The 26786-nt window shown below is 41.4% G+C and overlaps 1 protein-coding gene across 11 annotated transcripts in view; it reads right to left on the reverse strand.

The window, feature by feature from the left end:
• Nucleotides 1–26786, reverse strand: part of PSD3 (pleckstrin and Sec7 domain containing 3) — an 800398-nt gene that overhangs the window by 666898 nt on the left and 106714 nt on the right. For all 11 annotated transcript variants that reach the window (XR_008421602.1, XM_053900975.1, XM_053900974.1 and 8 more), the window contains one exon: nucleotides 5404–6284. Coding sequence is in view for 10 of the 11 variants with exons in the window: in XM_053900975.1 (XP_053756950.1) it covers nucleotides 5404–6168 (765 nt within the window). In the remaining variant the exon portion in view is untranslated. The remainder of the gene's footprint in view (nucleotides 1–5403; nucleotides 6285–26786) is intronic.

The raw sequence follows: 26786 nt of genomic DNA on the forward strand, positions 1-26786 counted from the left end.
GTAGAAAGGCATCTAATTTTACCAATAAAGGAGTTTCTCAATTCATAGTAACTTCTAAATATGGTGGGCTTTTATCATCAAAAGCTATAGTTTTGGTTGAATTTCCAAAATATGGGCACAAATGGATTGGCAAGGACTTAGAGTCACAGAGCTAGATGGGAGGAAAGCAGTCTAATCTTTTCACATTACAGATAAGGAATTAAGACCCAGATGAAGAGACTTGTCCTCACTTAGCTAACTTGAATCAAGGAGAGGGCCACAGCCCCTATGTCCCAGCTCCCACTCCAATTGCTTTTCTCTATGCCACAGGGTCACCCAACTGTAAAGTGGCCCCTGTGCTCTCTGCCTTCTACTTCCAATCAAGATGCTGAAGTGTATATAGTTCCATGAGGGTAACACTTGTACAATGATCATAAGATGTCTGTATTTGAATGCGAAAGGAAAGAGTAAGGAGAGAAAAAAAGAGTGAGAAAATGTTGTCATGGGAACGCTGAGGCAAATTGCAAGATAAAAAAGAATTGAAACTCATTCTGCTATCTCAGACTTCATTTATTCGAGTAATAAATCAAGACATCTGTGTCAAAACCAATGCAATGTAAAATAGACTAAAGATAAGCTTTTCAATCCAATCAATACTGTCTCCTAAGTACCAAAATCTTTTAAAAGGGACACCACCACACATTTATCTATATTACTGTTAAAACTACTATATGGGCATTTGTGCAAGCTCTCTTTGTTCTAATTTCTATTTTAAAATTCTAAATTGCTCGCCAAGAAGGATTAATGTAAAGATTGAATTACCTAGATTACCGTTTTATGTGCAGAACAGTTTCTAAGCTTACAACAGGTCAGAAAAGTCAAAGATGCTTGGGTAATTAAGTGTTTACCCCAGAGAAGATATTGACCTCTTCCAGGGGGTTTAAGTATACCCGGGGGAGAGGGAGGGTCAGTATTCAACTCCAGAATGGAATTTAATTCAACCAAAATCTGGTCAGAGAAGGAAATATCAACGGTTAGGGGATGGACAGCTGGGAATTCTGGCCCTAAAATTCCATGGTGGGGATTTGTTTTATTGTTCAAAAAAGGCACTAACCCTTTCATATCACTGAGCATTAATCAGACTTTATGAGGTTCATTCCATCATTTATTCATTCATTCAACTAATTGTGAAGTGCCAGGCACTGTGCTATTCACGTATATAACCATCCCAGTGCCCACTGGAGTCCCAGATCTCCCTGAGAGAGAGGCAAGCCCAATGTGTATGTCTTTCTTGCAGAGAAGTCACTTGATAAAACCATTAATCTTTAGAGACAAGTTGAGGTAGATGAGATTAAGTTGTTTTAATACTTTTATTTCATTAAACAGTTTTCATTCCCTTTCTGGATTCATAGATTCCAGATATCTCCATAGATTCTCATAATCATGGAGAGTCAGAACTGGAAGAACCTCAGAGAACAAATGTGATAACCAACTTTGTTCAGTGAGTTGTCAGGGGCCACTTAGCTAGTTAGCTAGCTAGTTGACAGAACCAGAGCTTCATTTTCATCTCATAAATTCCAGTGCTAGTGACCTTTATTTTAAATAAAAACTTTCTGTCAAAAACTTACAGACTTATATTTCAGACATTGGTCTTATTTTAAAGCAAAACAATCCAAGATGCAGAAAGTTAAAATTATTTTTTCTAGTCTGCTTGCCAGGGCCTACCTATAAGAAAATAGACCTACATCACACTTGTATTCACTATCTTAAAGAAGAACTACCCATCCCTGTCTCCTTCCCACAAATCCAGATACCTCCCATGGGCTCCTTATCTGTCTGGCTCATTCTCCACTCTGTCTTCTAAACTTGAACATTCCTAAAAGCTGGTGATAAAAACTCAAAAAGGTGATTGCTTTTGAGATGAGAGAGGAGGGGGGAAAAAAGGAATGCCAATAGAGAGAGGTAAAATTTCTGGGAAATTTAAAGCTATAGATGAAAATTTGGGGGGGGGGGTGTTGTAAAAATAGTACTAGGAGGAAGATCTTTAAAATATATTTAATTACTATGATTTAAATACCAAAAGTCATTGTTACTTCAAAACATAAAATATGTAAGATATAAAGACCTAGTTTTAAAAAAAATTGGAAATTTTCCAAAATGATTGTAGAGAAAGCTTTTTTTCCCTCTCTTTTTTGTTGTGTCTGTCTTATCTTGGTATGGTCTTTGTATCTTTAGCCCCAAATTCAAGACACACATCAACAGTTCCTCTCATTCCCACAGAGAGGCAGCAGAACATGGGCCCAAGAAATCCTTAGGGCAGCTGTGGCCTCAGACCATGGAACATTTTCTGATTCACACTGACGGACTTACCACAGGAATGTTACAGCCCTCAAGCTGGCATTACCCAGAGCTGGAACACCATGTCCTCCAAACCCAGACCTTCATTGCTTCTAGAAAGCAGTGCTTGTTCACACAAGGCTGGTCACTAGACCTGATATTCCCAAGGGTCCTTCTCCCATCCTCTCCACCAGAGAAAATAGGAGTAGAGTGTCTCAGTTTCCAGGAAGTAGTGGGTTGCCTTCTAAGGAAATCTCACCCTCTCAGAAGACACTGAAAGAAGGCTAAAAGGGCTCTGGCTTCCAATTGGATAATTAGAGTTCTGTCCTGAGCTGCCATATCCTAGTCATGGGATCCAGCAAGTTGCTGACCATCTACAAGCATCTTGTCTCCTTATCCATGAAGTGGAGATGATAATAATGTATATCCTCATGGAGTTTTGATGTTTTAATAAGAGGAAATAGTGCATTGGAAGCTCTATATTGGCCATAAAGTGCTATAGTTGTTTTTACTATAAATTAAAAACCAGTTGATTTGATTTGCCGCACTCACTCCCTATGATACTTGGAATGATGTAAAGCAATAATTTTCATATTGGAGTCCATTTGTTTCAACTGTGAGGCAATATATTTAGGCATCTGGGGTATTGTGAAGAAGAGACTTTACACTTAAGATCCAGATTTATCTGCTTGGAAAGTTGATACAAGGACCTCAAGCCTATGAAACACATGTAGTGTGTACATGTAGTGTGTAGTGTGTAGACTTTGCTTCCATATAACCAAAATTTCACTTTAATAAATATAATCGATCACATTTTTTTCATGAGTACATCAGGTGAAAGTTTCCACTACGGGTATTCAAGGGCTTTCCATTCATAGGTGACAAGAAGACATTTTTAATCAGGCTGCTGCCATTTTATAGTGACTTCTACAGCTAAATTCCAAAGCATGAGAGGACTAGGGAATTCTTATACACTAATTTATCAAATCCAGACACCTTAATCTATTCAGGACTGGGAAGATGGAAAAACCTCTCTCTGTACTCCTTTCTCTAGCACAGAAGACTAGGCAGGGATCACCTGGCTAATAATAGCCATAAAGCATTTAAAGGACTTGTGGTCTGAGGGTGCTAATTTCACAACTCCCATCTTTCCTGTTATGGAGGGAATCATGTTTGACCAGCAAGCTCAAGGATAAGTTTTTGTAGCCCTGCTTCCTAACCACCTTGAGTCCTACCCTAGATGGACACCCTACACGGACCATGTACTCCCTGGTCCTACCCAGGTGTCTCACTGATTTGCCTCTCTTCTTCTCTCCCTTAAGACAAGGCTACTGAGGGTCCCTTTTACTGGCCCAACACTTTAGTATACAAATCTAAGTTTTTAGACCAGAATCTTGCATCGCTTAGTTTAGATGGGACAGATGTCTGGGAGCCCATTCACAAAAGTTGCTACATGAAGCAGACAAGGGAGAAATATACCCACTTGGATCAACTCCCAAGGTACTTCTCCCTAGAGAAATGGCTCTGAGGCTTTGGTTTATACCCGGAAGGTGGGAGGGGAGAATAGGAAAAGATAGAGTTTTCAAGTTATCAAACCAGCATCAAAGTACATAAACAACTACTGTGTGACCACACAAAAAGAGACAGGGCTCTGACGCATGGGTATGTCATTCCTCCTAAATCCCTGTAGGAAATGAGTGATACAAGAACCAGGAAGGAATGTAAACTATTTCTTTAGGGAACATGCTAGCATCTCTTTTCTTCCAAAAGTTCCCCTCTGAATAGAACTTAGGCTCATCCTTTCTCCCTGATTCTTACCTGTGACTATACAGGCTCCCTGTTAAAAGGGGAAAGAGCATGGAAGGATGTTGTATAGAAGCATGTAGGAGAGAACCACAGAATCTAGAAGCCGGATCATTTCCAAGTCCATGGAAGACCAATTTTCTGATGGGAATTTCATTCATTTCTTCTGTGAGGTCTCTGAGAGTCCCCTCCATGTCTACCCTCCCATACCCCAGAAAAGTCCCCATTCTTCTCCCTGATCCCACCAACCCCAACACACACACTCTTCCTCACCCTCACCCCTGTCACCTATATTATGTGCAAAGTATAGCAAATTGTTTAAACTGTTAATAAAGGGAAAATAAAAGCATACTTTTTTATTTTGTCCATCCATTTTGTGATCTGTATACCTGAACTGGGTGGAGAGAACACCATCATAATGAGGAGGTTGGGTCAGAGATGCAGAGAATAAGATGCTAATAACAATGAGCCAGCATGGCCATGATTGGAGACAGAGCCCATAAAAGCTGGAAGAGACCCTTGAAGACCACACAGATTTATCTCTTCCATTCCTACTGGGAAATGGAAACTGGGAGGTCAATGCTCAGGGCTATATAGCTTCTTGGGGTGGGGTGGGGGGGTGATGGGAGGTAGATGTGGGCTTTAGAAGGTGTGGCTGAGTTCCAAGGCTGCACTTCAGTTCTGAAAACCTCCACAAAATTCACTGAAGCCTCCTTAAAGTACCCAGAGCCCATTCTGGAGAATAGGTTTTGCTTCTGTACTTTTTCTTTTTGGAAGGGGGAGGATTTTTGCCTAGCCACTTCTCAGCTCCCCCCATCTGAAATGGGGGTATGAGCTTCTATTTTTCAGGGTGGTTATGAGAACAAATGGGATATAGAAAAACATCTAACATAATGGCTGACACATCATAGGGCTCAATAAAAGTCTATGTACCTCCTTTATCCTTCCCTCTGGTCTTCCCCTAAAAGTATGTACTTCCTTGCCTGACTTGTCTTCTCCTATCTTTGTCAGAAATCTGGGAAACAGTTATTCATCCTCTCCTTCCAAACAAAATGTTGTTAATGGCTGGGAAAGGTGGCAGAGCAGAGAGGAAAGATCTAGGCCCAAGGCAGGGGGACTGTGGCTGATGAGTACCTCTGCTACTGAGGTTTACCCCATCGACAGTGCAGGGGACATGCAAGTGTGAGTGACTGGGAGCTCTAGTGGGCACATCTGTCCCCATTCTCTATTCTCTCTTCTGGGAACAGCTGGGGTCTGGGGATTCAGCCACATGGGCTTTCTTACCTTGAGAGGCAGAGCGGCAGGCAGGGCCGGGTAGCTCTTGCTGGTCTGAATGGGTGGACAGTATCTGTAGAGCCTTGCTCTCCTAGCTTGCACAGTGGTGCTGATGCCCTCTTCACAGCTCTTGGGAAGAATCTGGCAGGTAGCAACACCTCTCCTCAGCATAGCACTTTCACCCCTGTCAGTAGCGTGAGCCAGGATGACCTGTGGCATTGAACATCCCAAGGCATCCCAAGACGAAGGGTCCTTGCTCCACAGGTCCTGGGGGGCAGTGATGACTGGCCAGTGCTCCCAGCCCATGGAGGGATTGTTGCTTTCATTGCTCATAACGGGAGCTGGGCTACGAAGTCTGCATGACAGGGGCTGCAGTCGTCCAAATTTCCTGGAGGCGGGGGCCGGGGAAGGCCTGTGACGTGGGGTTCTGCAGACACCACCTCTTCTTACATCCAGATCCTGGGATTTTTCCTCTCTCTCCTCCTCCTTCAGAGCAGAGCAACTGAAAGCAGCTGGTTCCTCTGTCCCAGAGCCCCCCTTCTGCAGCAGGCGGGAGGGAGGAGCAGCCAAGCCCTGTGTGTGCCTGAGGTCCCGGCCTGCCAAGAAGCCAGTCCTGGGACTTGGGAAAATGTGTCCCTCCTCCAGGCCCCCTGGGGCTGCTGTCCAGGCTGCAGTAGCTGGAGACTGGGAGGGGTGAGGTTGGGCAGGGGGGGCCTGCAGCTGGATGAAGAGGAAGGAAGTTTTCATCTGCTGTTGCTCGGGCTGTTCAGCCATTTCCTCCAAGGGGGTAGGGCCCTTGCCAGGGTCGAGTTTCAGACCTCAGTGCCCAGGGATGCAAATGCCAGCAGCTGTGGGCAGACATGACTTGGCCCCATGGTTTCAATGACAGCCTGAGGAAGCAAATGACACATCTTCAGGACCCAGGGGCAGTCTTCAAGGAGCAGGGGATAATGTTGCTGTGAGAGTGGACTCAGCACTCACTTTACAGAATCACAAAACCAGACAGACTGGAGAACACTCTAGTAATGAGAGATGGGAGGGGACAGTCAATAGTCAGCACTCTCATGTTGGTGAGTCTGATGGGATTTCTTTTTCTTTCCTTTCTTTCTTTCTTTTTTGAATTTCTTTTTCGTAATTAAATGTCCCCTTCCCCATATTTGAAATGAAAATATTAAAGTTATTTGTTTCATTGTTTAATCCTAAATTCTATATTAGCTACACTTGTTCTTTGGTGTCTGACTTGTGAGACACTGTGTGATTTGTAGATGAAGCTTCCAGGACATTCCAAAGTGTACTTTTAATCCACCTTGCTTGCATTGATAATGTACAGTTGTAAACAACTTTAATGTTTTAATGAATTTCCTCTTTAAACCCTATGGTTATTTAGGAGTTCCCAGTGTTAGTCCCATAGTCCCACATCAAAATACATGGTATTACACACACACACACACACACACACACACACACCCCCAAATAAATAGAAATAAAGAGATAAAGATGAAAAAGGGATAAGGAAAAAAAGAGAGAGAGAGACAGAAAGATGAAGTAAGAGAAGTTATGCAGATGACAAACCAGACAGGAGAGGGCTTTGCTTGTTTTAAAAAAATACTTCAGCCTTTTGTGAAAACTAAAGCAATTCACCTGAAAATTCACTGAGTAGTCCACTTTCAGGGTGTTACTATAGGCTCAATATCTCTCACAATAGAAAAGAACATTTTGAGTCCCATGGCCTTGTTCCTGAGGAGAGAAGTGAGTAGGAGGTGGGAAAGGTCTTTCCTTTTAATTTGAACTTGACTGAAAGGGAACCAGGAAATTATGCTCTGAGACAAACTGAGCACATAACCTAAAAAGTTGGCTGCTTTGGCAGCACATGAGCCTGACCTGTCTCTCTCCCCCCAACTCCTGGCCATTACCTTACATGGGAAGCACCGCTGGATTACTGCAGGGCCATGGCCTTGGCTGACCACTCCTGGCCAGAGTGTCTTTGGAAGTTCTCAGGATGGGTGGTTGGGGCCCTCTGTTTATTTTTATTTTAAATATCTTCACACAGCCATTACACCCAAGGTTATGGTAACTCTGTCCACATTTCCAGACAACTGACAAAGGACTCAGTGTACATTTGCTCAGAAATGTGCCCAGAGCTGTCTAGTCTAGGAATAGGACAGTATAATCCCTTTATAACACACATCATTACAGAGAAAACTTTGGCAAAAGAATGTTATGTCCAAGTCTTAGACTCCTCCATTGAAATAATGATATGTTGATCTGATCACACTATTTTTCAATAAAAATCCTGTGTTGATTGATGTTTAGTCCTCTTATGTAATTTTCCCACTCTCCTATAAAAGTACTTGTGTGAACACTAATCACTTAACACATACTAGTTTGTTAATGGATTAACTGCTAATAAGGCAAGGAGCTATCTTTGTACAGAACAGGGATTTGGGTGAGAAGAACCATCTTTTTGTTTTTGCTTCTCCAGGTGCCAAGCATTATGCTAGGTGCTTTACAGACTTAATGTTATTTAAGGCAAAACACAATCCGGTGAGGAGATGGCATTATCTCCATTTTGCAGTTGAGGAATGTGAGCCTCAAGGAAGTGAAATAATTGCCAGATGCCTCTTTACCACAACTGCCAGATCAGCCAGGGTTTTAGAGATGAGAAGTTTCACTTCAACTTCAACCTCCAAATAAAACGATGTACAAACCAAAAAACTAAGGTGGTAGTGGTGGTGTGTTCAGGACACTTCTCTCTTCTAACCTGTTATTTGTGAGCCTACCACAGAAGTGATTACTGACAAATATTTCATTTCTAGGTTGTGTAGGCTTAGAATAGAAGAGAAAGAGTTGACAGAAGGAATGATAGAATTTACCTGGAGGACACATGTAAGGCATCTCCTTAGGACACTCTTAAATATTTGAGGGGCACCTTCAGGGAGGGCTGGAGTTCTGTATGAGAAGTTGTGGCAAGTGCCCGAGAAACATGGTTTTTGCTATGATGTAAATAGCACTGAGATTGAAAGTGTGTATTTTGCCAGACAGACATTTCTCTGAATCCATTGTGGGACTGTGTGATCTTGAACAAGTTTCTTGACCTCTCTGATAATTAGTTTCTTCTTCTCTAAGATGAGGTAACAATATCTACTTTATAGAGTTATTGAGAGGATTAGGTGGAAGTGTATATAAAGGGCTTACTTAGCATAGTAGCTGGCGCATAACGGTTTCTTAATAAATGTTAGCAACTCTTACAATTTATATCCACATACTATTGAGTCCTGGAAAAAACTGGTTGACTCAGTGGAACGATGTGAGCTATGGCATGAAATATATATATATATATATACATATATATATATATATATATGTATATGTATATATATATGTATATGTATATGTATATGTATATGTATATGTATATGTATATGTATATAACCTGCACTGGGCAATCACACGCATGTTTTCATGCTTCTCATGTGATGGGGCTAACAGCTAAGGAATTAAGTGGGATGACAGAAGAGTCAGCAGTGAATTTGGGGTCTGGACACATGTGCTTGAGTCCTGCTGTGGTCACTTATTAGCTGTGACTCATGGCAAGTTTCTGAACCTCAGTGCATTTACCTGAGCAAGATAAATTTCTGAGCTTCCTGCCTTAGAGAATTGTTTTGAGGGTCAAATGGCATAATGTATGGAAGAATACTTTGTAAGCACAAAATTAATATATACTAGGTTTTTTAAAGTTTATTTATTTATTTTGAGAGAGAGAGAGAGAGAGAGAGAGAGCATGAGCTGGGGAGGAGCAGAGAAGAGGGAGAAAGAGAATCCCAAACAGGCTCCACACTGTCAGCACAGAGACCGACACAAAACTCAATCCCATGAACCATGAGATTATGACCTGAGCTGAAATCAAGGGTCAGGTGCTTAACTGACTGAGCCACACAGGCACCCCCATATTAGGTCATTAAGTCAGAATGGATTTTGTTATAATAATATTAGTAATAACTAAATTAAATCATTGTCTCTGATTTCTCTGAAGACTCGAGATTTCTTTGTCTTGAAAGGATTCTAGGTTGATTCCCACCACCACTGACCTTCAAGATTCGTAAAGTGTGATTGCAAACAACAGATAATTTTAATTGTACTTTATTTCTGCTAGTGATTTCTTCTCATTATTTTTAGAGAGAAAAAGAACATTTTAAAATCTTATCAAGGGTGGAGTGGGGAGTGGGCACTGGGAAGGGATATCAAAGCACTCATTTCTCTCATTACAAGTTTTTTTTTTAATGTTTCTTTATTTTTGAGAGAGAGAGAGAGAGAGAGAGAGAGAGAGAGAGAGGTGCGAGAAGGGGAGACACACAATACTAAGCAGGCTCCAAGCTCTGAGCTGTCAGCACAGAGCCAGACATGGGGCTTGAACTTGCGAACTGCGAGATCATGACCTGAGTCCAAGTCAGACACTTAACTGACTGAGACACCCAGGCACCCCTAACTTAAATCTTATGACAACCTTAGGAAGTAGGCAGCAAGATTCTCCTTTTAGAAATTCAGAGAATAAAGGAGATGAAGTAACTTGCTTAGAGCAACAGAGTTTGGAAGGGCAATAACTTGAGATTTTCACCCAGGTCTGGCTCTTTCCCCCCACTGGGATGGGTGGACCCAATTAACACAGCTTGTTCAGCCTGTCTGTACTTCCTATTTCCAAAGCTTGGATTCCTAGGAAAGATCTACTCACCACTCATGTGTTACATTTACTGCTGAGGGAGGCTCTCTAAAGTTGTTTCCCTAGTATTTTTAAGAGCTTAAATGATTCAAGATTGTACAAAATGATCAATCAATATTTGTTTTCTGAGTCTAAGATAAGTAATTCTCCCAAGAGTGGTGATTCCAGAGAACAAGTGTTAGAAGTGCATGTTCCAGGGAATCCCAAGGATTCCTGGAAATATTCTATTCAGAGTCAAAGGAGTCACAACGTGCCTCTCAATAATCATTCATTCTCTCAAAAGGTGGAGCTCACGGTAGTCAGTCCTTGGCAATTAAACTGGGAGACTTCTCGAATCACTGTGTCTAATCTGGTTGTGACCTAGTGGCCATCTACAGCCTGATAGGAAGGCAAAAAGGTAGTAACAATTGCCTCTTCCTGCCATAAGGATGTGTTTGGAAAATGCATTCTTGAGTCAAGAAAGAATGCGAAACATGGCAAAGTTGGGGTGAGGCTTGGGACTGAGGAAGAGCTTGCAGACATGAAAGGGCAGAGACATGGGACTCTCTGAATGATATAACCTAGGAGAGTCAGAGCAATGCCAATAGTAATCACTGAGCATTCCTATTCATGCCGTTTCAAATAAGGCTTCAAGATTCTTCAGGATATTCTGTCTGTGGGTTAGAAATACACCTCACAGTGTGGCTTAGTTTCCTCCCTTATTATAAGGAGATTTATATAATAGTGCACATGGTAGTGGTGATGATGACAGTTGCCATTTACTGAATGTCTACTATATGCCTGACACTGCTGTGGGCACTTTGTATGTATCACCTCTAACCCTCATAGAAAGATTTTTATTAGAGTCTCTGTCTCAAAGACACAGATACTGAAGACTGCAGAAATTATTTTCCCAAAGTGACATAGCAATTAAGTGAATGCAGATTCGGGTCTTTCAGCTCCAAAGTCTATGCTCTTTCCATGATGCCACACTACTTATGAATGCATCTATTTAGGGACCAACTTTATCTTCTGTTTAATAGACAAACACTTGAGATTTGGAGAGGAAAAAAAAAGAAAGAAAGAAAACTTTTCTTACATCCTCTCCAAGCACCGGGGTCACATGTTCCCCTCAACTCCACCACCTCTTACTTTCTTCAGACTTACTCCCCTGTGACCATTTTTTGCCTCTCCCCAAAAAGCAAGCTCAGCTCATTCCTTCAGGAATTGACACCATGTCAGATATTCTCCCTTGTGATGATTATTTTTGGAAGAACCAGATGGAGTTTTTCCATTTCCATCCTGTTTCTATTTCCTTTGCTGCCTGCCACCCTGACCCCACACACACATGGGTGTGTTTGACTGATTCTTTGTGTTTTCAGTTGATATGTGCCTACCCTAGCATCTGATCACATAAGATGACTACTTTTGAAGTAAATGGAAAAAGTTCTTAAACAGACCAGAGTGATGGGCACGAGGAATTTAGATGCTCTGCTCTGTGTCATGCCCAGATGGCTGTCCTCTAGTTCAAGGTTTCTGCAGACTTTCCACTGTGGAAGCCCTGGACAGTCAAAGGTGGGGGGCTTTGGACCAGGCCAGGGGCAGGCTCCACTTAAAAAAGGGGTGGGGATGGGGTGGGATAGGGACAGTTTGTGGTGTGGGGGGTGAGGTTTGAGGTGGTTTGTGTTCTGAGACCCAAGTCAGAGCCAGAGGCTATTCCTCCTTCACTTAATCCCTAATTGTTCCAGATTGTTCTTCAGTGAAACCATCCTCATGGTGTTGTGAGTTTACCAGAAGTAACCTTCAAAAAAGCTTGATTAGATGAATAGGGATTACATCTAAGTGCACTTTTTATAACTAATTAGAGCAAATGACCCATTTCTACTGAACTTGTAAGAACTGCAATTTTATCTAGTGCCACCGTGTGCCAAGAGCTTCCCATTTACTATCCGGTTTAGTCCTCAAAGGCCATAGGATGAAGAAGCTGAGGCCCAGAGAGATGAAGCACCTTGCCTAAGGTCATTAACAAGAGGCAAAATTAGCACTCAAGTCCTTTTTGTCCTAACTCCAAACAGGGGCTAAGTGTCTCTCAGTGCATCCTTGTCCTCATTCCAGCCCACTCTGAATCCTTTCAGTGCTCACCGCATCCCCATTCAACTGATTTTATGAGCCGCTGCTACATTGGTCTTCTAAGACCCCAACTCTCTCATGCCCATGACCTGTGGTCACCAGTCTCTAACATAAAGATAACCTCAACCACTGGTTTGCCTGGTTTACCTTCCCTCTTTTTCCAGACTGTTCTCCTACAGCTCTTCCATATGATCCCCCTCATGCAGATGTGCTCCCCATACAAAGCTTTTACTTAGACCCTTGCTTGAGTCCCTTCCCTTCTCTGTCTTCCCCACCTATGCAAATGCCACTGCCTTCTGGGATACTGTATAGATCCCACCATCTTTCTGACACCTTTGCCAGACAGTCCAGCCATCAGTAATCCTTCCCTTTCTAGCACTTTCTGCCAATAAGATTTATTGTGATGCCAGCCACATATTATTCCATATGGTGAAAGAAAATGAAAAGAAAGAAGAAAGTTTCAAAAAGCTTTGGAAATTTTCTTTTTTCTAACTCCTGACTCAGTCTCAAAAATCCAAAATATTTTAGTGTTGCAACTATTCTCCCCTAAGTAAAACATTTGGTTTAGTTGTAAACTCAGATAAAAACTACATATTGGTAATTTTTTATATATACCAGACAATAAATTCACTTGAAACACTATCAAAATATAACTAATTCAGCATTGAATTTGGAAAGCTGTGTGTGTGGCATAAAGTTGCATGATGAGATGATGTCTAAATAGAAGTGAAGGAGGTTTTGGGGCTTCTGGGTGGCTCAGTCAGTTAAGTGTCTGACTTAGGCTCAGCTCATGATCTCATGGTTCATGAGTTTGAGCCCTGCATTGGACTCTGTGCTGACAGCTCAGAGCCTGGAGCCTGCTTCGGATTCTATGTCTTCTCTCTCTGCCCCTCCCCTGCTTGTTCTTTGTCTCTCAATCTCTCTCTCTCTCTCTCAAAAATAAATAAACATTTTTAAAAAAGTCTCATTATTAAAAAAAGTGGAGGAGGTTTTATCAGGCCTTAATAAAAGCAATTACTAAATACATATTGATTTAGCATCCACTCTCTATTCTGCAGTAATAATGCTACTGAATTACTGTAATAATGGCCCTGTAGGCAGTCTCAGAAGGATAAATACTGTGATTTTCAGTCCTTCCTGGAACTTTGATCCTTTGTTCTATTCCCTAATCCTTACAAGGGCAAAATGATTCAGAATCAAGCCAGTCACCTGGATCAGTGTTAAACACAATTTCTCTCCCAAGAAAAGCATAATGTGATCTCTTAAGTAATAGGAAGGGAGAAATCTAGAATATAATAAGGCCAGATAATATTTGGGATCCTTTCTTATCCAAAATGGATTCCCTTCTTTACTTTTAGGATTTCTGGGCTTCTGACTGTAATTCTTGCCAGGTACTTCAGAACAAAGGAATGATGTCTACTGGAGACAGGCCTAGGTTTTATTATGGAGAAGAGTGATAAAGAGGTAACAGGCCTGACCAGATTGCAGTACTAGCCCCATAGCTCACCAGTAGCACAAATTCAACCTTTATATGTGAAATATAAAAATATCTGCCCAAACTCAGAATGTTACTGAATAATTACCATGTCAGGACTATAAGGAAGAATTTAAATCCTGACGTTTTCTTTTAAGGTAAGACAAATTGAACAATCGATGTTTCTAACACCAGTGGTATGTATATCATTGCCATGATGTGACACAAATTCATTTTTTCAACAATTGTTGTTGAGCATCTCCTGTGTGCCAGGGACTGCAGAAGTAAGTATGTACTAGTCAATACCCAGATGCAGCTAGGATCCAGTGGGGGTACTGCCTACATAGAAAACTCTGAATCCTGGGGTGCCTGGGTGGTTCAGTCGGTTAAGCCTACAGCCCTTGGCTTCGGCTCAAGTCATGATCTCCAGGTTTCGTGACTGTTTTGTGAGATCCGGCCCTGTTGCTGACAGGGAAGAGCCTGACTGGCATTCTCTTTCTCTTTCTCTCCCTGCCCCTCTTCTGCCCTTTCTCTTTCTCTCTGAAAATGAATAGGTAAACTTAAAAACAAAATAAAAACAAACAAAAAAAGCCTCTGAATCCGTACAAAAGCAAGTAAATGTCCTTACAGGGTTCAGAAGAAGAGTCAATAGACAAATGCTATTATAGACTGAATGTGAGTGTCCCCCCAAGATTTATATACTAAACCTACTCCCTATGTGATAGTATTTGGAGGGATAGCCTTTGGGAGGTGATCAGGTCATGAAGGTGGAGACTTTTTGGTAGGATTAGGGTCCTCAAAAGGAGAGGCCAGAGGGCAGTTCATTCTCCTGCCATATGGGCACACACACCAAGAAGTCAGCAGTGTGCAACCAGGAAGAAGGTTCTCATCAGAAACCGAATTGGTTGGCATCTCTATCTTGAATTTCCTAGCCTCCAGTACAATGAGAAAGAAGTTTCTGTTGTTGATAAGTCACTCAGCTTATGGCATTTTGTGACAGCAGCCTGAAGTGACTAAGGCAGCAATTCGTACCAAGAAACGGGGTGCTGCTACAACATATATCTAAAAAGGTGGAAGCAGCTCTGAAACTAGGTTATAAGTTCGGGGCTGGGGTTTTAGGTGCATGCTAGATGAAGCTGAAATTATCATTAAGGGGTTTTTATAAACAATTATGGTGGGGGCACAGAAAGGAAAGAAGAGCTGTAAAGAAGGTTTCCACCTTAGAAAATACATAAATAATCACATAACAGAATGTTGATAGAAATACAGATGGTAAAGGCCGTTCTGATGAGGTCTGAGATGGAAGTAAGGAACATGTTACTGGACAATGGAGAAAACTTGCCAGTGATGAAATTGGGTGTTTTGCTGAGGAGATTAATTTTTTTTTTTTAATTTCCTTAAGTTTATTTACTTTGAGAGAGAAACACAGAGAGTGAGCAGGGCAGGGGCAGAGAGAGAGGAAGACAGAGACAATCCCAAGCAGGCTCCACACTGTCAGTACAGAGCACATTGCGGGCTTTGAACTCATGAACCATGAAATCTCTACCTGAGCTGAGACCAAGAGGAGGAGGCTTAACCGACTGAACCACCCAGGTACCCCTCACTGTGGAGACTTCTAAGTGAAGTGTTGAAGAAGTGACTTGGTTTCTTCTGACTTCTTATAGTAAAAGATGAGAGGAGAAAAATGACTTAAAGATGGAATTATTAAGCAAAAGGGAACTCTAACTTAAATATTTGAAAAATTCTCATACTGAATAAAATGAGAATGTGTTCGGAAGAGAACTTAGGGTGCAATCAAGCAACCATTTGATAAGGAGATTAGTATGGGTGTGAACTGCCACGTAAGAAGCATCATGAATGACTTTTGAAGATCAAGGTGAGATGAGAGTAGGGAAGAGAAGGCAGCTTAGAAAATACTTATGGATGTGGCTCTGCAATAGGTTTCATAGCACATATCGCAAGGTGTCATTACAGAGTTGTTTGCTTAATTATTTGATGACTGTTTCCCCTAGCACCAGAGCAGACACCATTTTGTTCTTCATCCCATACCTAGTCCCTAGCACAGAGCTTAGCAGGCAGAATGTGTTCAATAAATACGTGTTAAATGAAGAAATGGTGTATATATGGTGTACATATGGACCCTACTGGATCCAAGCTGCTTCTGGGCACTGACTAGTGCATACTTACTTCTGTAGTCCCTGGCACACAGGAGTGCTCAACAACATTTGTTGAAAAGGTTATCGCCTTTAATAAGCTTTTAATCCAATGAGGAAGACAGAAAAACACAGCTAACACAAGACAGAATATGATAAATTTTGAATAGGGGGGTAAGAGTAGAGAGAGATTAATTCTGACAGAGCTGTAGGGGAAGTCTAATGGAAGACGCACCACCTGAGGTGGCCTTGTAGGTCAGCATTACAATAAGTAAAGATTAGGGAGTCTTACATTCAAGGCTGGAGGAAACTAGAAGAAAAACATAGAAATGGGACATTATATATCAAGTTTAGGGCACGTGTAACATGGCTCAAAATGATGGAGTGCATGCAAAACATGGTTTATAAGGGAAAATGGAGGGGTTTGCTTTAGATCATGGAGGGCCTTGAAAATAAAGTTGAAGGGGTCCTTTAAGCCTTTTGAGGAGGAAGTGACTTCAACTCTGCAAAAGACAGTTTGTTAGTGTATTAAATTCAGCTTTTTAGCCCAAAAAACCTTTCTCTAGGACCTGGTAGCAACTACTTTTCCATACTGTGCTGGGTGTGAATGTGCCAGGCACTTCACAGACCGCATTTCACGAATCCCCATGGTACACACTGGCACATCCCCCCCCCCCCCCCCAGTTTACATAAGTAAACAGAGGCTCTGAGGGCAACTTGACCAAGCAGCAGAGTTAGTAACTAGTGTGGTCTGCCAGACTTCAAAGCCATTCTCTGCAGCAGTCAAGCTGTCAGGAAGCAAACAGAAACGCTGCCTGAGAAACACACTGTGTCCTTTTTGCTGGGAGAACAGAGCCAGTATGGTGCACTGAGGTTGGTGGACACACAGCCATGCCAAGCGGGCAGATGCAGATAGACATGGGCACGTGGATCCGGTTCCCCTTTGCCTGGCAGACCGGGCAGTATTGACTACCTCGACTGGATATGAATGGATGTGCTTCTCACATACAATCTATGCCTTTCACAAGGAAATCTTCTAATAGCCAGGGGAAAAGGGCCTATTTATCTTGAAAGGAGTAAAAGAAGAGTGAAGCGTAGGGGGCAGAAAGCAATACTTAAAAGTATAACTATTTGAAATAGAATGCTTTTCATTAGGTCTGCGCAGCTGTTTAAATGATGGAAAATGATCGCTTATTCCATTTAACACACATATGTATTAGGGCCTCCTTTTCAGCTTAGCATCAATTCTTTCCCCCTGGTAGTCAGGATGGCTGACTACCGTCCACTTATAAAAGGAAAAGAAAATGTCCTTACAAATGATGCAACTTGAAAGATGCCAGGAAAAGTGATATAGATCCAAAAGTTCTACACTTACAGAATAATTAACCTGGGGATAGGATGGATTCTCCTTTGGAATTCTAATTACTCTGGGAGGGCCAAACCCATCATACCACCAGTATCTTTGTTCAAGTAGTTTTCTGAGGCTGCTTCCTCATACACTGTCCAGGTTCGGCAGCCCCTGGAGATGGGAGTGAGGCAACAGGAGGAGAGGATGGGCCATCAGCAGGCCAGGGACAGTCTTACCCTCACTCACTATTCCAAATGAACACCACACAAGTCAAGAGCCTGGGGCAGCTAGTGAAGATGAAGTCTCACAACAGCACAAGTTTTTATTGAGCTCAGTGTTTCCAACTGAAGTTGGAGAATTTTCCTTTAGTCACTTTCTACTTTTAAAATATGGTAAACAATGTAAAAGAATTTTTTTAGAGTCAAGCTTCATCCTTTCCAGCTCGTTATTACAAATATTTGCTTCAAAAAGAAATATACTAGCATGTGTACACACACGTGACTGTGCTTTTTGTTTGTTTTGCATTTAGCAATAGGAAAAACACAGTTAACACTCTTTAAAAAATTTAGCCAAGCAGAAAATTGGGAACAGCAGCAGTTGTGAGAAGAGACGTGTGCACAGGGTACAAATTAGTTTTATTCCACCCTAGTCTCTCTGTCCTTCTCAGTCACTAGAGGCCCATCCAAGAGGCAGACGCTATGATGCTGGCAGCGATGATGTTAGAGAAAGAGACACACAGAGAAACAGACAGGAGGGAGAAGCAGTTAGATGATTGGTTTTATAAGAAGCTCTTTAAATGCTTTGATTCTGATGGCTCGCATACCCACTATATTGTCAGGCCTTGGCTTTGAAGTGAGAATGCCCTCTGCCATTTTCTGATAGGGTAATCTTGGGCAAGTCACTGAGACTTCTTGATCCTCATTTTCTCCCCTATAAGATGATGATAATAATAAGGTCTCTCTTGCAGTATAGAAACAAACGTTGAATGAGATAATATGTGGGAAAGCAACATATAGAATGGATATATTGCCATGCACAGGTGAGTTATTTTTCTGAATATACAGCTTCACTCAAAGTTATAAAATATCTCTGAGGAGCATGGCTTCCTGGACAATAACACAAATCTTAAAAGATGAATAAGAGCTGGCCAGTCAAAGAGGAGAGCATTTGTGTTTTCAGTGAGCAAAACACACATAAAGAAACCATGAGGCATGCAGTATGCAGGGCAGTCTGGGATGTGGGGTGGGGGTGGACAAAAATGAGCCTAGATGGTTTGGCTAAGCGGCACTAAACTTTAGGTTTGAGGCAAGTGGTGGCAGGAATTCCACCCTGCAGGGTGTTATATACCTTGTTGGCAAGCTTGGATTTTATACCCTAGAACAGCGTTTTATCCATTGTGTTCAGTGAAATTTTAACAAACATATTTTCCAGTATTATTATTTTTTTCACTTTATTTTATTCTCTCATCATGATGTGTACTCTTTAATCCCCACCACCTAATATCTTCATTCCCCCCTCCCCTCTGGTAACTATTACAAACATATTTTTAAAAGTTGCTATAGTCAAATGAGTTCAGGATTAAATAGTTTATCCTATTTCTTTACTGTAGGTCTCCCCAGAGCCTTTAGTGTGCCAATATACACCATGAATCTTCAAGAGGGAATGCACTCTGCAATTTTTCTTCAGATTTGACTGCAGGACCTTTTCCTGACCCCTTCTCTCTCTCCAACTCCCACTGCTCAAAGGGTTCCAACTTCTAGCTTCACACATTGGGACATGCTGCCACTGTAGGGAGCCATTTGTCAGGTTCACTACATGTCTGTGCTTGTAAATGTTATTGTGGCTTTGCCAGCTTTTTCTGATCTCCATCTGCTCACCAAGACGTTCCTCCAAACTTTCTCTTCACATGATCCTCTGCTTCTTCCCCCAGTGGATGAACTCACTTCCTACTCTACAGAAAGGATGAGGTCCAAAATAGAGGATGACTTTCTCCTCCACACTTTAACATATCTACCTCTAGAGACTCTGTCCTGGTTAGTCTGAGATGTCATTCTTCCTTCCTAAGGTGGGTATCAACATTAGAGTCCAAGAAGGGGAAAGAATTGTCAGAGAAGGGAAGCTAACTATTCAAAGTCAGAGGTAGTAAGAAGCAGAGAGCCAGCTGGAACCAAACTCCTGATGACCAGGTGAGGGCCCATTCTGCTCACGATGCTGCCTTTCTTTCTTTTTTTTTTTAAACGTTTATTTATTTTTGAGACAGAGAGAGACAGAGCATGAATGGGGGAGGGTCAGAGAGAGGGAGACACAGAATCTGAAACAGGCTCCAGGCTCCGAGCTGTCAGCACAGAGCCCGACGCGGGGCTCGAACTCACGGACTGTAAGATCATGACCTGAGCCGAAGTCGGCTGCTTAACCGACTGAGCCACCCAGGTGCCCCCATGATGCTGCCTTTCAAATGCCTCCCAGAAGGTAGATCCTAGTCCAAGAAGTGCAAGTATATGACTGATGCATGTCATTAATACATCTTCTATACTGACATAAAATTACCTACTCACATTATGAACATCTGTTGGTAGTAATCTTCACCATGAAGTGTTTTTACTTCACCAAGTGAAGTAAAACACCAAGTGTTTTTACTAGAACTATTTTGTTTCCTTTGTTTTCACTGCACTGTTTCTTTAGGATAAACCATTCTAGTCCTAGAACTACCCAGGGATCAATATAATGCCTTCTGTCCTAACAGTTAAAGCTAAAACTAATTTTTTCAGCTGCCTTTCATAGGAGCTTTGTTTCTTTTTTCCATCATTTTCTCTGGGTCACCACTGTGTGATGCCCCAGTAGGTGAATGAAAAAGGGGAGGCCCGACACTTGCAGAGCCCATGAAGTAGGGTGCTTGAGATGTAACTTCATTTCAGCAGGAGCAAACTCTGCTTTTGTCACCATATCCCCTCAGGCATTACCGCCACAGAACCAAACACACCAGTGTGTTGGCTTCACTTAAAATTTTTGGATTTAGAAACAATTAATAAAATAGTCATTTAAGCCCTTTGCTAGAGGTCTCTTGGCATCAATTTAATTCAACACCTTTCTTTCTCCACTGTTCATTTCTTTTGGTATTTAGAGGAGAGCCATTCTTGACCTCTTTCTTTTCACACGTACTTTGGGTAGAATTAGTTTTTGTTTATTTGTTTTTAAATACACCTTTAAAATCTGTATGGCTATTTTTGAAGTTTTCAAATTCATTGCTATTTTAATCACTTTTTCCAGACACTATTTCAATCCAGATACTTTGAAGGGAATAGGTCTTAGAACTTCAGAGCTGCTACACACATGTGCTGAAAAACAGTGCTTGTTCTCCAAGTTTAAAGCAATCTGACTTGGAAGGAATGAGAGAGGTGGCTTGTATTTAAAAATAGCTAGCTGAGTATGGAAGGCTTTTTCAGTTACCGTGGAAAGATACTTTTGGGCCTGATTAGCCCCCAAACCACAAACTATAAATGTTTTCCAGCTTGTGGGCATAAATATATTCTGAGATAATCTGGGACATTCATTAAAAAACCACGATAATTTGAACCCGACAAACCCAAGGCTGAACTATTTGATCAAGTGAAATATTATTAATTCTTAATGAAGAATAAAATTACTATATGTAACAGTACAACCATATGTTTATATAGTCCATTTACCTTTTCAAAGAATAATTATGTATCTGTGGAATCATTTTATCCTCCTAGTAGCTTTGCCTTCAATGTCTTTCTCATTTAATTCATTTCTTATATTGCTATTGAGGATGCTTGCCCATAACACATCCACAAAACAATGGCAGACAAGTGGCATTTGTAAAAACTGATTAGAATGGTGGAGTATGTAATGGAACCTAGGTAGGAAGGGAGACATTTACAAAGATATTGTTGGATAGTGAGAAAATGGGAGGATCCATTGGAAACCATGATGAGATTAAAGAACTTTTCTGATAGGGACACATGAATGATTAAACTGGAAGGATATGGGAATAGTCTGGGAGCTTGATGTTGGCCTTCAAGATTTCAAAGGTGGTGCAAATTGTCCAGGGTGCAACTATCAGAGGAAGTAACTGAAGTAGAAAGGAAAGATCATATGAGACAAAGAGGTGAAGAAACTGAGATGTCAGGGAATGAAAATGGCCTTTCCTAAGAATGTTGAAATTACAAAGAGTGAGAGAATTTGGAGTGGAGAGGAACAAGTGAATGAAGCAGTGTGACTGGGAGATGACAAAGATGAGAAATGTAGTGTGTCCAAGTCACACGAATGTCAAAGGACAAAGGTTTTGCAGGAAAACAATGGTCTGGAGGTGGCAGAGGGAAGCAAGGAAGATATCCACCTTACCTCTGGGATCCTAATTACAGGGAATGTGGAAGAAAAAACAGCCTTTGATGACCATGGGAAAAGTGTCTTCAGAGAACCTTCATATTTCAGAGGAAAGGTTGTGATATGAAGTCTCAGGAGGGAACAGAAGGTGGCCTGGGTCACGTCAGGGCACATATGGACAATGTGTGGTGAGAGCTTGGTGATGGGTATTGGGGATGCTGGGGTGTCTGGAGTGATGAGGTACGGGGGTATCTGCATAACGTGATGGGCCTACTGGCCTCTTAGAGGAAGGGGGTTTGGCTCTGGTGGGCTGGTCCCATAGTCCTGCTCTTGTCATCCCAGGCATCTGTTCTCTCTTGGATACCACACACAACTGCCCTCCACCTGCCTCTGAATCCTTGTAACTCTCTTACACTCTGGATTCTCCCAACTCTGAACTCTGCCCCCAGTACTCCTCCATGTGAGGTGCCCTATTTTAGCCCCCAATTGTCTTTAATGGTTGACAAAAATGCCACACTTTCTGCAAAATCCTATAAGACATTTCCAATCAGAAACAATTGCTCCTGCTTCTGAATTCATGTACGTGGAATGGGATATGGAATTTGAAATGGAATGTTTTAAAACTATTTTTCTCCTCCTCAGCAGGAAAGCTTTTTTCTGTGCATTCTTGAGGGGGTGTGGTATATCTTAAAGAAAGACTCCTGTATTTCTGAGGCCCCTGCATTTCTCTTCCAGGAAGAGAAACAAGTTTTGTATTGCCCAGGGTCAGGGTTCCAGTTTGATGGACCAATGAGCCCCTGCCTGGGAAAAAGTAGAGAATGAGACTTTGGTGAAGGAAGGCTAAGGACGATGTGGTAGAAGCTGGGGAGGGAGTGGAAATGCTGGGAGAAAAGGACAAGGTGGGATCCAGAAAGGTCAAATCCTGCATGCATCCTGGGGACCTTAGAAGCCTGCTCTTAGGGGGTGTTAGGATGAGGTGAATAGAGCAGACATTGCAAGTACTGGACCCTAGACTAAGTCCTGATTCACAGACCTTCCTGAGTGAGACCATTGCCCCTTCTGTAGCAGAGCCCTCACCTGTCCACTGCCCAAGTAGCTGTAGTTGCTAGCTCTGCTGCTTTCCACAGTCCCTAGCAGCTGCATTAATAAAATATCCTGTAAGGTAAGTGGGATAGGTCTCATCCTTGTACCTCACTCCTGAAGATTTTGAGGCAAAACAAAGTGACAATGACATCCATATGTTTACTTAAACAATGACAGAGAGGGAGCAAGAATCCAGGCTCCTCATGTCCTGGCATGGCCGACATTTGTTTTAGCTAAGCTATACAGCTTCCCTGAATAAAAAGAATTAGGATATGTCAGAAAAGAAAAGCAGAACTTTGTGATTCTGTATTAAAATTATTTTATAAGAGGAATCTGTAAAACTCCTTTTGTTTGTATAAACAAAACGCTACTTAAAGGTAATCTGATATGAATACTGCCATAGCAACAGTGTGCAAATTGGAGTGAATGTGGACAGGATCTGTGAGGTAATATGGAAAATTAAAGTAGTTGTAGAGTTAGGTTGGGATTATCTATGGGATTATTTAATATACTAATTTTATGTTATATTTTCAATAAAAACTTTATGATAAGGCAACAACTAATAGCATTTGTTCAATTGCTGTTGAGAAGAATCACAGATAAAAAATATTTTCGCATATTTGCTCCTGGAAGACAGGGAGAATGTTCTTTAGGTCAGAGCAGCATTAAAGGCTCTCCCACAATGGAGGCATTGCACTTAAGATGCAAGAGGCTCTGGGTATTAGTTGGGGACTCTATGGATTGAATGTCACAAGTTGCAGGTGCCTTTTGTGATTTCATTAACTAAAATGAAATTGAGTAGGCAGCAGAGAAAATGGTTAAGGAGCAAGGATGGAGACAATGGGAAGGAGATGAAATGTGTATATTAGCTTCAGACCATTATCATCAAGTGCTACCCATTGCCAGTCTCTCCCTACTCATCAAGCACATTAGCCATCACCTTGACACCTCCACCTGGCAGCTCTTGAGAAAATTCTGATTAAGGCAGATGACATCTCAGGACATTTAGATGTACGGACTCAAATTAAACTTGCTGCCATAGACTACAAGGCCTGGCCGGGGCGGGGGTGGGGGGGTGGGGGGTGGGGGCGGCGGTAGACAAGGCATCCTCATGCACTCCAAGTTAGAGCCTTTCCCTGAGTCCTGGGTGTAGCAGAAGATTAATAAAAGTGAAGACTGACTAAACTCCTGCTATTAGAATGTGGGGTACTGGTTGCCTTTAGAGTATATGGGTACAGCCTGGTAAGGAACAAGAAGGAATTTCTGTGTTGCCAGTCAGTTGTGTGAAAATCTGCTGATGATATGTGTACTCTTCTATATGCATATTATAATTCAATCAAAAGTCAAAAGGAAATAAGAAGAGAGGAAGGAAAGAAAAAAAGAAGGAAGGGAAGAAAGAAGGCAGAGAGGGAAGATAAATTGTAAAAACAGATGGAGGAGCAATTGTGCACCATCCTGACTCGTTCAGTGGGGTGTGACACCGCAATAGCTTTATTATAGGATGTTTAACTTGGCTGTAGAGAATAATCTCAGTGGGATGAGGCTGAGGCAAGGAAATGATGAAAGAGTCTGGGTGATGAGGGCTTAGAATAGTTTGGTATATACAGTGATGATATATGAGAGGGTAGCAGGGCCTTTAGCTATAAAAGGAGCCAGTTTTGAGGTAAGCTATTACATAAATAAACCAATAAGGTAGCATATGCTATCTTTACATAAGCTGATAGTTAATATTATGTTGTACAATATTAAAACTTGCTTTGTTTAAATGATAATTATAATTTTTGTCATATCAGTTGGGCAGGGCCCAGGATAGCCCACTTAGATGTGCTCAGCTACATGCTGAGCTCCAGAGCTCTGGACCTGACCAGCCTCTATTCCCATCTGAGCCATTTGTCAGGACGCACCCAGTGAGGACCTACAAGTGACTCTAACACAGACCAACCAAATGATTGGCAGCATGAACCATTTTTTTGTTGTTTTATTTTGGTTTGTTTGGCTTTTAACACATCATGATGATGTTTGTGTCAAATGAATAGCCTGTCAGATAAAACTACTAAATATTTTAGGACCTGTTCAAAAGATTAATTTCATGGCTGAATATTTGAGATTGAAGAAAATCTTGCTTTCCAAAGTGTATAATGAAGACTTTGAAGATTGGATTGAACAGATCAAAGTTGTCCTTTGGAAAAATAATGTGAAGAATGTATTAACATAGGGTCCTTAGTAGAATTTAGATTTATGCAAAACTTCAATTTTCCATAATCCAAATTTAACAAACTCAGAGTGACACAAATTTATCATGCAAACTAAACATTTTAGTGCATCTTTCTAGAATTCAACAGAATGTTGACATCTAAATTCACATTATGCACCTCATTTAATTTCTGCATGAGGAACCAACAGGCAGAAATAGATGAATTGCTGACACATTGACTTTTTTCCAACTCACAGGAGAAAAACAAAAGTTTGTGTCAGAGATAACAGAGAAGTTCATCTGGTTCATTAGTTTGCATAAAGCCACAATTATGCGCATACATAATTTCTATGTACAGTACTATTTTATTATTATTATTCAGCTTTGCTGTGATGCCAGTCATTGAAACATAATATTTTATTTAGTTCCTTAAAGGCTTGGAAAGACTTAGTTGTAAGCTGGTTCTCTGCTCATTAGCATTAACTTGTATGGTTTGTTTATTTGGATTTTTTTTTTGGCCTCTTGCCCCCAAGTTAACACCCCTTTGTTTCATAATCCATACCGTGATTGTGCCCTCTTGACCCAGAAGAGAGGCAGATGAATGGAAGCATTGATGCCAACTTTACAGCTTCTGCAAACAGGCAAGAGGCCTGAATGCCTACTTACTTGTCTCTAATTTCTTTGGAAACAGAGAAGCGAGGAGGAGAAAGGGAAGAATTAAACAGGTATTTGAGGACCTCATGGACTCATCATTAAGCACTACTCTATATCATAAGATTAAACAGTGCATGGCACATAGGAAATATGTGTATAAATAATGTATAAGTAACATTTGTTATTGTTGTTGTCTCTTGCTGGTATTTCTGAGCACCTCTATTTCAGTCTTGTACTCCATCCTGAGACATTGTACAAAGGTGCTGTATCCTCAACTCCACTCCCAACCAACTGAGCAGGCTCTGCCCTCTTCAGAAAGACAGGAAAAGAATAATTTTATCTGCTGATCAGATAAAATGATCAGCAACATGGATTGTGAGGATGTGCAAAAGAGGGCAACGCTTCAGCCTGCAAAGACCAAGTAGCTTTATGTTCAAAATCTATCAAATCTCAGTGGCATGCATAAAATGAACACAGGCAGTGCTTAAATCAAGAAGTATTCAGATGATAAACAGATTCTGAAGTTTTAAGCATTTAGGACAAATTTACTTTGTTTTTAAATTTTGTAAGCTTATCTATATATTTTGAGAGAGAGCAAGCGAGTGGAAAAGGGGCAGAGAGAGAGGGAGAAAGAGTCTCACGCAGGCTCCATGCTGTCATCACAGAGCAGAGTTTGATGCAGGGCTCAAACTCAGGAACCATGAGATCATGACCTGAGCCAAAATCAAGAGTCAGACACTTAACCAACTGAGCCACCCTGGCTCAGTTTTTAGCTTGTCAGAATATAACATTTATATTCATTATGATCATTGATATATTTAGACTTGTTTATTCCATCTAACTTTATTTTTGCTTTATGTTTTCTATACCCCTTTCTCCCATCTTTGCTTTTAAATTAAAAGAAATTTGTTTTAATGTTTTTTTTTTTATTTTTGAGAGAGACAGAGACAGAATACGAGTGGGTTAGGGGCAGAGAGAGAGGGAGACACAGAATCCGAAGCAAGCTCCAGGCTCTGAGCTGTCAGCACAGAGCCCGATGTGGGGCTGGAACTCACGAGCTGTGAGATCATGACCTGAGTCGAAGCCAGACACTCAACCGACTGAGCCACCCAGGCGCCCCTGCCTTTAAATTTTTTTTTAATTTTTTTAATGTTTATTTATTTTTGAGACACACACACACACACACACACACACACACACACGTGTGTGTGTGTGTGGGGGGGGGAGTAAACAGAGAGGGAGACACAGATCCAAACAGGTGCCAGGCTCATGATCTGAGCTGAAGTTGGATACTTAACTGACTGAACCACCCA

Source organism: Panthera pardus, unplaced genomic scaffold, assembly GCF_024362965.1.
Source record: "Panthera pardus isolate Hobbes unplaced genomic scaffold, ASM2436296v1 HiC_scaffold_13, whole genome shotgun sequence".
NCBI lineage: Eukaryota > Metazoa > Chordata > Mammalia > Carnivora > Felidae > Panthera > Panthera pardus.